The sequence below is a fragment of the Panthera onca genome, chromosome C1, assembly GCF_046562875.1.
Source record: "Panthera onca isolate mPanOnc1 chromosome C1, mPanOnc1 haplotype 2, whole genome shotgun sequence".
NCBI lineage: Eukaryota > Metazoa > Chordata > Mammalia > Carnivora > Felidae > Panthera > Panthera onca.
Window position 1 is genome coordinate 72819647 of NC_138346.1, and position 12200 is coordinate 72831846.

Sequence of the window (12200 nt, forward strand, 5' to 3'; positions counted from 1 at the left end):
TTTTATTGTTTTTGGTTGCAGAACTGACTACAGTGGTTCAAGCTAAATTCCTAGTTTAACATTCTTTTAAGAAGAAAGCACATTTTGAAAATTTCCTTAACCTTCATATTAAAGGAATTATCTCTCTCTCTTTACGTTTATTTATTTATTTTGAGAGAGAGGGAGAGAGCATGTGCAAGTGGGGGCAGAGCAGAGAGGGGGGAGAGAGAATCCTAAGCAGGCTCCACACTGTCAGTGCAGAGCCTGATGTGGAACTCTGAACCCACAAACTGTGAGATCATGACCTGAGCCAAAGTCAGAGCTTAACTGACTGAGCCACCCAAGCGCCCCTAGAGAAATTATCTCTTAAAAAATTACGTAACAGGGGCACCTGAATGGCTCAGTTGGTCAAGTGTTCAACTCTTGATTTCAGCTCAGGTCATGATCTTCGGCTGTGCTGACAACACAGAGCCTGCTTGAGATTCTCTCATACTCTCCCTCTGCCCCTTCCACACACACACACACACACACACACACACACTCTCTCTCTCTCTCTCTCTCTCTCTCTCTCTCTCTCTCTTTCTCAAAATAAATGTTTTTAAAGAAGAAGTAAGAAATAAAACTATTTTGAAAGGGTGCCATTCTTCTATCTGAACGTATTACTTTAGACAATAAGAAGGTAATATAACAGTGTATTTGTTTTGATTGACATATTGAGGATAATAAAAACCAGACTCAGATTGTATCTATGCACTGAGCAGGATTATTCCTATAATGCATTAGCATTATGGTAGTTTATGTGTTTCTCTTGGTGACTTATAATGGGAAATCTCAAATATGTAATATATACGATGTACCCATCATCAGCTTTAGAAATCATATAGCCAGTATTGTTTTACGTATGTCCCCATCTGCTTCTACTTTTCCATTTGCTGAAGCAAATCTTACACGTCTTGTTTTATCTGTAAAATATTCAATATGTATCTCTAGAAGATAAGGACTCTTGTTTTCTACAAGAGTACCATTATCACACTTTAAAATTATGATTTCTGGATACCATCAAATGTTAGGCATTGTTCACAGTTTCAGTTCTTTAATTATTCTAATTTTCTGAAGGTTTTATATTTGAATCAATATTTAGATAAAATGTATTTGATACATCTTTTAAGTCTCCTTTAATCTTACAGTTTTTTTTCCTTAAAATTTATTTCTCAAAAAAACTGAGTAATTTGTAGAATTTCCTACAGACTGAATTTTGCTATGTAGTTTAACATACACTTCTTATCCTATTTTTCCTGTAAAGTTATAGTAATTAGGTCCAGAAACCTCATCACATTTAGGTTTGATTCATTTGGTAGAGGGCAAGATGAATTTATAGATGATGGAGTGAACCCCCATTAGAGGGCTGATGTTTACCTAGTGGTCTCTCTTTCTGGTGATTGACAACCATTCAGGTTCAATGCTTAGATCCCTGAATTCATCAGGTATTACACAATGCTGGTATTCTAACTCTTACATTCCTTCTTGATTTATTATCTGTAATATTTCTTTTTTTTGTTTAATGTTTATTCATTTTTGAGAGACAGAGCATGATGGAGTTGGGGGGGGGGGGGGCAGAAAGAGAGGGAGACACAGAATCTGAAGCAGGCTCCAGGCTCCTAACTGTCGCACAGAGCCCAACTAGGGCTCGAGCCCATGGACCATGAGATCATGACCTGAGCTGAAGTCAGACACTTAAGGACACTTAATCAACTGAGCCACCCAGGCATCCCTGTAATATATCTATAAAGAGAAACTTCCTTCAGTTATTTGGATAGCTTCATGCTTGGTTGAACTGATAATACATGAAAACAATCCATAGGGGTGTCATCACACAACTAATATTTTCAAATATCTGCCAACTTTATGGTCATTATAGTTTGGAAATGTGATTGGTATATCTCTATTTATGGGTTTATGGATACATGTGTTTATAAATATATTTTTATAGATCTAGATCTCTATTTAAAGTTGAACTCATTAAAGTAAGAAAACCAAAGATATGCCAAAGGCCATGAATAATTATAGATATAAATTTAATTAAAAATTAAAATTTCTAAGCTTTATACTAGCTTTATAAATTTCAGAATATCTGAATTTACATAGAATTTTCTGACATGTTGATCACTTGTGTTTATTTTTCTTTTAATATATTATTTCTGTAAAATGTTAATTAAAAGGGAATGCAGTGGTGTCTTTTGAAAGAAGAGGATGTCATTCCCCGTATCAGGGCAATGGAAGGCCGTAGAGGAAGACCACCAAATCCAGATAGACAGCGAGCAAGAGAGGAATCCAGGATGAGACGTCGGAAGGGTCGGCCTCCAAACGTGGGAAGTGCTGAGTTTCTAGACAACACAGATGCCAAATTGCTAAGAAAACTGCAAGCTCAAGGTAAGAGATAGAATGACACTGTAATGATCATACTAATATGTCTCCGCATTTCTTATGTTTTTGAATATGAATGATACTGCTCTCACTTTCTGAAAAGTAGATATTTGTGTTAGAATAAAACTGAGAAAATAAGGAATCTCACTGGTAACTGGAGTTCTTTGATTAGGTAAGCTCCTTTCAAGAGCCTTACTCATAAACACATCAGATCTTGTGTGTTTAGAATTACAAAGGTGGGGGATAAGCTTTCAAGGCTTGCACAGAAAGGGAATCACCCAGCACTTGGCACATGCCTTAAGGTGGTGCCAACCTTCTGGAAATTCTCATTTTAACAGCTCCCGATTCCTTGAGGTGGTACAAGGGAATAACTCCAAAATATGTGGATCTGTGGAGTAAATTTTCAGTCAGAGAACTCCAATTACTGGTAAGTAACCCCAGTCTTTTTAGTTTGGGTTCTTTGTAGTCTGGATATATCACATATATTTTCAAAATGGCCAACTGATAGATTTAAATCATAATTTATTTTAAGATCACCAGAAAGTGTTACTTTTCAAGCACAAAGTGCTCATAATAACCTCAAATGTATTGTAACTGAAAGCTACACATAAATTATCAACATGAAGTTACCATGCTATGTCTGACACAGAAAGCTGACTAAAATAAAAGAGTTCTATATGAGTTTGAGTAACTAGGTACAAATGTGAAGCCTCTTAAGGCTATCTGAATATACATCAAAAGAGATGTATTGGTGTCTTATATTCACAAGCATATATAAAAACATATAAATCAATATAAAATAAATGCTTAATAATAAAAATTGACTTGAAAGACTAACAGGATTTTACTTCTTTGCATGGTTTTTTTTTCCGGAAGAAAAGCTTGACTTATTTCTCTTTATTGTAAACACTATCATAATATTGACTTCTTTGGAGCTGTTTTGTTTTTATTATAAAATAAACACCCACAACAAAACTCAAAGAATAGAATGCTTTACAAATAAGACACTCGTTCTCACTCACTTTAAAATAAAAGACACTCATGAGCGGCATCATTATTAACAGTGTTTTATAAATCCATCCAGAAATGTGTATTCACACTCCTACATACACACAGTCATGTGACACAATATATGTGTACATATACATATGTAATATATTGTATCATATATATCTTTTCATTTGTAAAATAGATGGGCTTATGTACATCCTATTCAACTTGCTTAATTTATCCACTTAATTTATTCCACCTAATTTATCTCGAACATATTTCTATATCTGCACTTAAAAATCAACCTTAGGCTTTTACTAGCTGAATAGTAAAGTGATGCCACATATGGCTCTACCATTACTTCAGTTAATCAGTCTCTTTTGATGACTATTTGAGCTGCTTCCCAATCATTGCTACCACAAATGGTCCTGCAATAAACACATATTACACATTTATTCATATCCTTCTATAGGTATGGCTATTTCATAGTATAAAATTGTAGAGATAGAATCTTTGAATCAAAGGGTATGTGCATTTTCAGTTTTGGAAGCTAGCAGGCAAATATTGTCTCCAAAAAGGTTGCGCTGATTCATAGTTCCACTGATGGCATGTAAATTAACTATCTGGCATGTAACTTAATGTCATATAAGTTTTTCTTTCTTGTATGTTAATGAATTTTTTTGGTTTGCTTGTTTATGTATATATGTATGTATGTATGTATGTATGTATGTATGTATGTAATCTCTATACCCAATGTTGGCCTCAAACTCATGCCCCAAGGTCAGGAGTCACATGCTATTCTGACTGAGCCAGTCAGGAGCCCCAAGAGTGAAAATTTTTTATGTTATTTTATTTGGTTTCTGTTATGATTTTTATCTCCCCTAAATAGTTATTAGTGAAGGTTGATAAAAAGTTAATATATTAAGAGATACAGCTATAAATGATGGGTTTTTAAAATTAACATTGTCAATAAACCACTGACTCTTCTGATGAATGTATAAGTGATGAGTGTGCATTATTTGCATAAAATAAGAAAGCTTGAAATTAATGGATACCCAAAGCATGGGCTCTTCATGCATGTCTTGAATATCTACTGCAAATACTATTAATACTTAGTATCTAAAATGGCAGCTTTATATATGGAAAATTAACTAAATTTTATTTTAAGAAAATAAAAGGCAATTATTTAACTTTTACCCAAATTTTTTTTTCTCCCTTGAGATTTCAAATTGGTTTGTATTCTGTTACATAAGTCTCCCTTGTTGTATTATGTTGCATTTTGCAAATTCTGTTACCTTTCACAAGATGATGTATATGTTTTTTCCTCAACATGTATATAAATGTTAAATATTTAAAAGTAAATTATTAATATTTACCAGCATATATGGTAAAATATGCATATTTTTTTCTTGGGAAGAAAGGAATGAATCACTTTATCACTCCTTTTATTTCTGAAAGGCTTCTACATTAACAGGTTGAGGGAGTTATTTGAAGGTATTCTAGAAGTTTCTGTCATATTATCCTACTAGGCCTCACCTAAACTGAAATACTGGACTTAATTTGAAGTAAAGTTCAGAACAGCAAAGTAAATGCAAATTTTGAATGTACACCCAAGCATTATGACATGAGAGTTCTCTAATTTCTCTAGAAAATAAAGATAAGAATCTGGCAGTTTTGATATGAAAAGGACTATTGACCTAATAAATAAACCTGCCAAAACTATTAATACTTTAAATTTTCTAAGATATGAAATAGTACCTCTCCCTTTCATATGTCATAGAATCTGAGATGCCATAGTCATTGCAATGTACCATTATTTCAAGATGTACCACTACAAAAGCAAAGTACTGCCAATTGTCACACATATTCTGATTTTAGAGTGTGTTTAAAAATTGCATCTTAGAACCAAAGAAATGTGGTGTATCTAAAATATTCCTAATTCTGTGTGAAAATAAACTATTTCAAAAGTAAACTTTTATCTTTAAATGGATAGGTAATTTCTTAATCCATAAAAGATCTTTTTCAAATTAATATTTCAAAAGTTATTTATGAGTTATTGGAGGATTGGAGATATATTTTAGCATCATCTTCCATTAACCCTTCCAGTTTACTAGATAAAGTTAGACCCTTTACATCCCCTCCCCTGTGTTAAAGTCTTATTAATAGAAAATCAACCATAGTAACCAATGTCACTTCTGCTGTTACAGGACAGAGGGTTAAATTCTTACCTAAAATCTCAAGGCACTCAACTTTTCTTAAAGGTTTTTAGAACTAGGATCATATAGACTGTGAAGTCAGAAAGACTTGGGTTTGTATGTTGGCTTTGTTATTTAACCTTTGTGAGCCTTAGTTATTTCTTTTGTAAACTGGGCATAATGTTGCCTATCTCATAATATTGTTATGAAGATTAAATAAGTTTATGTAAATTTAATACAGCAGTTCAATAAATGGTGGAAAAAATTAGTAGAACTCAAGTAATTAATATTCATTATTCAATATAATATATAGATTTCTTAAAACTTATCTGCTACAAAGTTTAAAATAATGTCTAATGTAAGGTGGTATTTTATGAGTGATACTATGATACAGCACTTTATTATTTATTTATTTATTTATTTTTAATGTTTATTTATTTTTGAGACAGAGAGAGACAGAGCATGAACGGGGAAGGGTCAGAGAGAGAGAGGGAGACACAAAATCTGAAACAGGCTCCAGGCTCTGAGCTGTCAGCACAGAGCCTGACGCGGGGCCCGAACTCACGAACTGCGAGATCATGACCTGAGCCCAAGTTGGACGCTCAACCGACTGAGCCACCCAGGTGCCCCATACGGCACTTTTATAGTTAAAAATATGCTGACCAGGTTTGCCAGCAGAAGAAAGCATGACATGCTTTCCATGTCAGTTACCTGTTGCCATAGTAATGTTGGAAAACAACCAACCACACAATTTCAGTGATTTATAACACTAAGCATTAATTGTTGCGCAGATCAAAGCAGCTGGAGGTAAGTTAGGCAGCTCTGCTGATCTTGGCTGGGTGTTTTCACACACATGAAGTCCTCTGACTCCATGTGTCCCAACCTTCAGCAGCCTCGCCCAATCATGTCTTTATAGTAAAGGGCAAGCAAGGCACAAGTGAAGAAATAGAAATAGTACAAGTATATTTTCAACCTTCTATGTGTATCACAACTGCTAACATCCTATTAGCTAATGAAGATCACATGTCTGAACTCAGAATCAAGGGACAAGAAGATAAATATATGTCACCTCTTGATGAGAGGAACTGCAAAGTCACATTGCAGATGACTTGGAAGAAAGAAGAATGAATAGTTGGGGCCACTCCACTATATAGACTGACTATAGATGTCAGTCTATCCCAGTTTCATGCATTTGTCCTTAAAAATTATGAGAACTAAGTTGTCTTTAAAACTCCTTGACAGGGGCCCCTGGGTGGCTCAGTCGGTTGAGCGGCCAACTTCGGCTCAGGTCATGATCTCGCGGTCCGTGAGTTCGAGCCCCGCGTCGGGCTCTGTGCTGACAGCTCAGAGCCTGGAGCCTGTTTCAGATTCTGTGTCTCCCTCTCTCTGACCCTCCCCCGTTCATGCTCTGTCTCTCTCTGTCTCAAAAATAAATAAACATTAAAAAAAAAATTTAAAAATAAAAAAATAAATAAAACTCCTTGACATTCTGTACTCTTTATTTAGGAGATTTAGACCCTCTTCTTCATAAATGAAAATGTCACTGGATTCAGAAACTACCATTTATATAGCTGATTGTGATACTGAGTTTTGGAGGCTTTGCATTTGTTCTATTTTGAGTCCTTTTTCCTTTTCATGTATTTTGTTATTTTTAAGACCAAAGCTAAAGCACTATTTTTACATACTAGCTACTACTTTCCTACAAAGTGGGGATTACACAAAATGTGAAAAAAAAAACAAACCCAAAAACCGATGTGCTCAGATTACCCTTTGTGAAGAGAATTAAAAGAAGTATCATTTTTGTGTAGTTCTGTGTGTGGGATCTTCTTTGGTGAAATAATTTAGCAGTTTCTAGGGGAAATAAACATGAAATTTGCTGCCACACCATTCTCTCAGTTGGTATCTAACCTTAGGCGATTTTCTTAAAAATTATGTCCTTCATGACGATGCCAGTTTCACACAGTCATTGTTTCTAGGTTAACAGTTATGTCAAGTTGTTAATAATATTTTTTGAAATGTTGTGTTTTTCAGAAATAGCCAGACAAGCAGCGCAAATAAAGCTTTTGAGAAAACTTCAAAAGCAGGAACAGGCTCGGGTTGCCAAAGAAGCTAAAAAACAACAAGGTAGGTGATTTAAATGAAAACATAAACATCAAGAGTGAGTGTTGGGGAATTCATAAGAAGTTTCTCCTCTTTGTTTCCTTGTTGATGATATCTGTGCTTCGGTTTTTACCACAGCAATAATGGCTGCTGAGGAGAAGAGAAAGCAAAAAGAACAAATAAAGATTATGAAACAACAGGTACGTTTATGCATTAGAACTGATTTTTAAAGCACAAGTGTTATATTGAGGCTTTATTGGCATATGTAGATATGTACATTATTTTCATCTTGATTTCTGAAATAACCACATTTCACATTAATATTATGGATCTTACTTAGAAAGTTGTCATCTTGCATTAATTAAAATTCACCTCATTTTTGAACCAAGTCTCATACTTCCAAGTTTTTAAAGCTTACCAAATAGTAGATTTGTATAAGTATTTTTAATATCCTGATAGACTTTGAATATAGGTTGACATCTGAACAGCTTTCAAACTTTTAAAATTAATTATCAATAAATGAAGGCTATTGCTTAAATGTTTAGATTTTAGTAAGAGAAGCTTCTTCTTCTGAAATACATAAAATATACATAGAAAGTTAAATTCAAGTTTATAGAATAAGGTTTGTGTCCACTGCTTCTGAATGCTTAAATATTCTTAGTGCAAAAAAAAAAAAACACAAAAAAAATAAAACCAAGAATGCACTATTTCAACATATCCAACATTCTATCTTCTATCTATAATCTCTCTCCCCTATGTAGTTTTCAAAATTAAGTACAGGTAGGTGAAATGATTTTTAAATTTTTATAAGTGAATTAAGAATTCATGCAATGGCATGACAAGATATTGAGCATTTAAGATGTGAGGGTGTGAGCTACTCTCCCATCTCCATGTATTCGTATAATCATTAAAGCAGAAAGGAAATGAGGGAACTACTATTCATTTAATATTTTGAACAGCAAGTAGTTTTTTCTGAGTATGAAACGAAGTAAATTGTGTTATTATATAAATAGCTGCTAAATAAATGGCTTGGGTTGGATGTGATGTGGGATTAGAGAGAGTTGATGTGGAATGGGGAGTCAGAACTTAGTCTGTAGTCAGGCAGCCAAGAGTTGAATATGGGCTCTGCTGCTTAATATTTTTGTCATCTTAGATGAATTATCCTCTTTGTCTCTATTTCCTCCATGGTAAAAGGAAATAACCTCATTATCCAATGATTAAACGAGATCTTGGAATGTAGCGTATATACCACAATGCCTGGCACAAACAGATGTTCACTTTTTAAGAGACAGATATCAAACACCAGACTATATGGTATACTCCTCACTGTAATTTAATGTGGTCAATTGTAAACTCAGATTCATTCCTTAGTTTGTTGATTGTGACTGCTAAAGGCACTGTATATATATATATATATATATATATATATATATATATATATATCAAAATAACATAAATATTTATTGTATATTCCATGTATATGTAAAAATAGTCTATATTTTATTTTAAGTGAAATACTAATTTTTTACAGCTTATCCTACTTCCTAATGCCTAGAGACGCACCAGATTTCATCAGCCTCTGAAGTTCAGTTTTGTGTTCCTAAGCTCTTAAAGTGGCTACACCTTAAGCCTACATAGTTTTTGCTGCTCATCAAAAAAGCATTGGGGTCCCAAGGTTCCAGCAACATGAATACAAATGAACTAATCTTAGATATTCATCAAGATATTTGTCTGAGGCTAGTCTTTTAATACCACTTGACTTATTCGTTGTTGCCAATAGGGTGAATCAAAGTCTAGCATGGGTTTACTCACATAGTCACAATGCCTATTTTAAAGTCAGCATTAGATCTAGGATTAAATGGTATCACATGCTTCTTATCGTCTGGATTCTTTATTCCACCTAGTAGGCCCCTATATATCAGCATATAGTCCTCAAAGCAATTTTCAAGAGACTTGCAGAAGCATTATTATGAAGCAGAAGGAGCAAAAGCATTGGAATCTAACCAGGTCTCTATATTTAGTATTTGATGTTAGGCAAAATATTTACCCTCCAGCAATTTCAATTTTCTCTTAGGTTAAAAAAAAAAAAAAGATAACCTCAACTCCTGTGTTTTTGTTTTTGTTTTTTTTAAATATTTTTACATTTATTTATTTTTGAAAGACAGAGAGAGAGAGAGTGAGCAGGGGAGAGGGAGAGAGAGGGTGACAAAGAATTTGAATCAGGATCCAGACTCTGAGTTGTCAGCCCAGAGCCCAATGTGGGGCTCGAACCCATGAACCGTGAGATCATGACCTGAGCAGAAGTCAGATGCTTAACTGACCAAGTCACCCAGGCACCCCGTTGTTTTTTGTTTGTTTGTTTTTGTGGGTTTTTTAAATTTTTTTTTAACGTTTATTCATTTTTGAGACAGAGAGACAGAGCATGAATGGGGGAGGGTCAGAGAGAGGGAGACACAGAATCCAAAACAGGCTCCAGGCTCTGAGCTGTCAGCACAGAGCCTGACGCGGGGCTCAAACTCACGGACCACAAGATCATGACCTGAGCCAAAGTCGGACACTCAACCGACTGAGCCACCCAGGCTCCCCATGTGTTTTTTTTTTTCAATGATCATTAAGATATTTTAAGTAAAGTGCCCAGTTCAGTGATTGGGTACTCAATATTATAAGGTGAACTTATAATAATTTATAAACAAGGTTTATCTCTGCTAATGCTGATGACAGCACTACCAAATATATGTACATATATATGAATCACTTGGACAGCTAAGATAAAGCTCTGAGTTGAACTTAAGCCCAAAATTCCATACCTATCTCTGTGCCTAAGAAAATAATAAATCACTTTTGCTGACTTGAGAATATACCATTTTATAACCTTATGATTAACAAGAGCACGAAAATTAAATCACAAGTGTGCTTTACTTGGGTCTCAAGTTCTAAACTAAATAAATATATCAAGTGTGGATCAAGTACAGCCTTCTCTAAGACTGGAATGAAATAAAAGATACTCTTGGGTTTTTATGTTTGGCAAGCTATAATTAATATTCAATACCAAGTAGGATCACCAAAAACAAAATTATGGAATGTGATCAGTCTTCTAAAATCAGAACAGTAATTTCAGAAATCTCCTTTTCCTGCAGTAGAGAGCCCTGCAGGGAATCAATAACATTAGTATGAGGAAAAACAGCAGTAAGTTTAAAAACATGTTAAAGCAGCCATTCACAACTATGTGGATGGAACTAGAGGGTATTATGCTAAGCGAAATTAGAGAAAGACAAAAACTCATATGCGGGGTTTAAGAGACAAAACAGGTGAACATAAGGGAAGGGTAACAAAAATAATATAAAAACAGGGAAGGGGACAAAACAGAAGAGACTCATAAATATGGAGAACAAACTGAGGGTTACTGGAGGGGTTGTGGGAGGGGGGATGGGCTAAATGGGTAAGGTGCATTAAGGAATCTACTCCTGAAATCATTGTTGCACTATGCTAACTTGGACATAAGTTAAAAAAATAAATTAAATAAAATTTTTTAAAAAAGAAAAGAAATTTAATAAAAAAACAACATGTTAAAGCATAGCTTCAAAAGATACACTAGCATCCGGAGATAGGAGTAGGTATTGTAATAGAAAGCAGTGTAAAATGGGTTGGTTCTAGAAATCCTAGGAACAGTGCAATTTGCAAGCAGTACAGTTGGGGTTGGTGGGGGTTTTTTTTTGTTTTTTTTTGGGGTTTTTTAAAACTACGTATTCTTATCAGTGCCAATTTGGGAATTTCAAAGAGATTTATGAACATGAAATTGTTAACAATGTGCTTATAGCATATGGCATCATTTTTAAATCAGCTATAAAATTCTTATCAAAATTTACATGATCACTGAATTCTAAAACAATAACTAGAACATTAAATTTAGACAATGTGAATACCTAGTATGTTGTGTGAATTATTCCTTACAATGTTAAATTGTAGTTGACCCATTTTAAAATAATGTTAGATTACTGCTGAATTTAGCTTATTGTAATGTGATGTTATGTTATTCACTATGTGAAATAAGAAATTATGGTATGGAAAAAGTTGTTAATCTATTACAATTGTATAACACTATACACTTTTTTAAGAATCGTAATTTTGTCATGACATAGTGAGTAAAGGGTAAGCACTTCTCCCTGTTTTATACAAGAGTAGTTATATGTTCAAGATCATGTAATGAATGACAGTAACTCAGAACTAGCTTTAAGTTTTCTGATTCCTGATGTATTATTTTTTCTGATCATTCTGACCTATATTTATTTCAAAGTAGGTATTACTTATGCTTGCAAACAGGCTAAATGAGTTTAATTACCTTGGTTTACCTGGCTTCTATATACTTAGTTAGAATTTGTATTTTATAAATTGTTTTGAGAAATTTTGTAAAATCCTATTAAGTAAGACATGAATATATATATATATATATATATATATATATATATATATATATATATATATATATGATGCTAAGCTAAATCATTAAGTTTT

General features: G+C 33.8%; 1 protein-coding gene across 24 annotated transcripts in view; it reads left to right on the forward strand.

Moving 5' to 3' along the window:
* BAZ2B (bromodomain adjacent to zinc finger domain 2B) overlaps positions 1 to 12200 on the forward strand; it is a 434969-nt gene that overhangs the window by 353728 nt on the left and 69041 nt on the right. For all 24 annotated transcript variants that reach the window (XM_078451217.2, XM_078451213.2, XM_078451224.2 and 21 more), the window contains 3 exons: positions 2199 to 2409; positions 7620 to 7712; positions 7827 to 7888. In XM_078451217.2, the coding sequence (XP_078307343.1) occupies positions 2199 to 2409; positions 7620 to 7712; positions 7827 to 7888 (366 nt within the window). The remainder of the gene's footprint in view (positions 1 to 2198; positions 2410 to 7619; positions 7713 to 7826; positions 7889 to 12200) is intronic.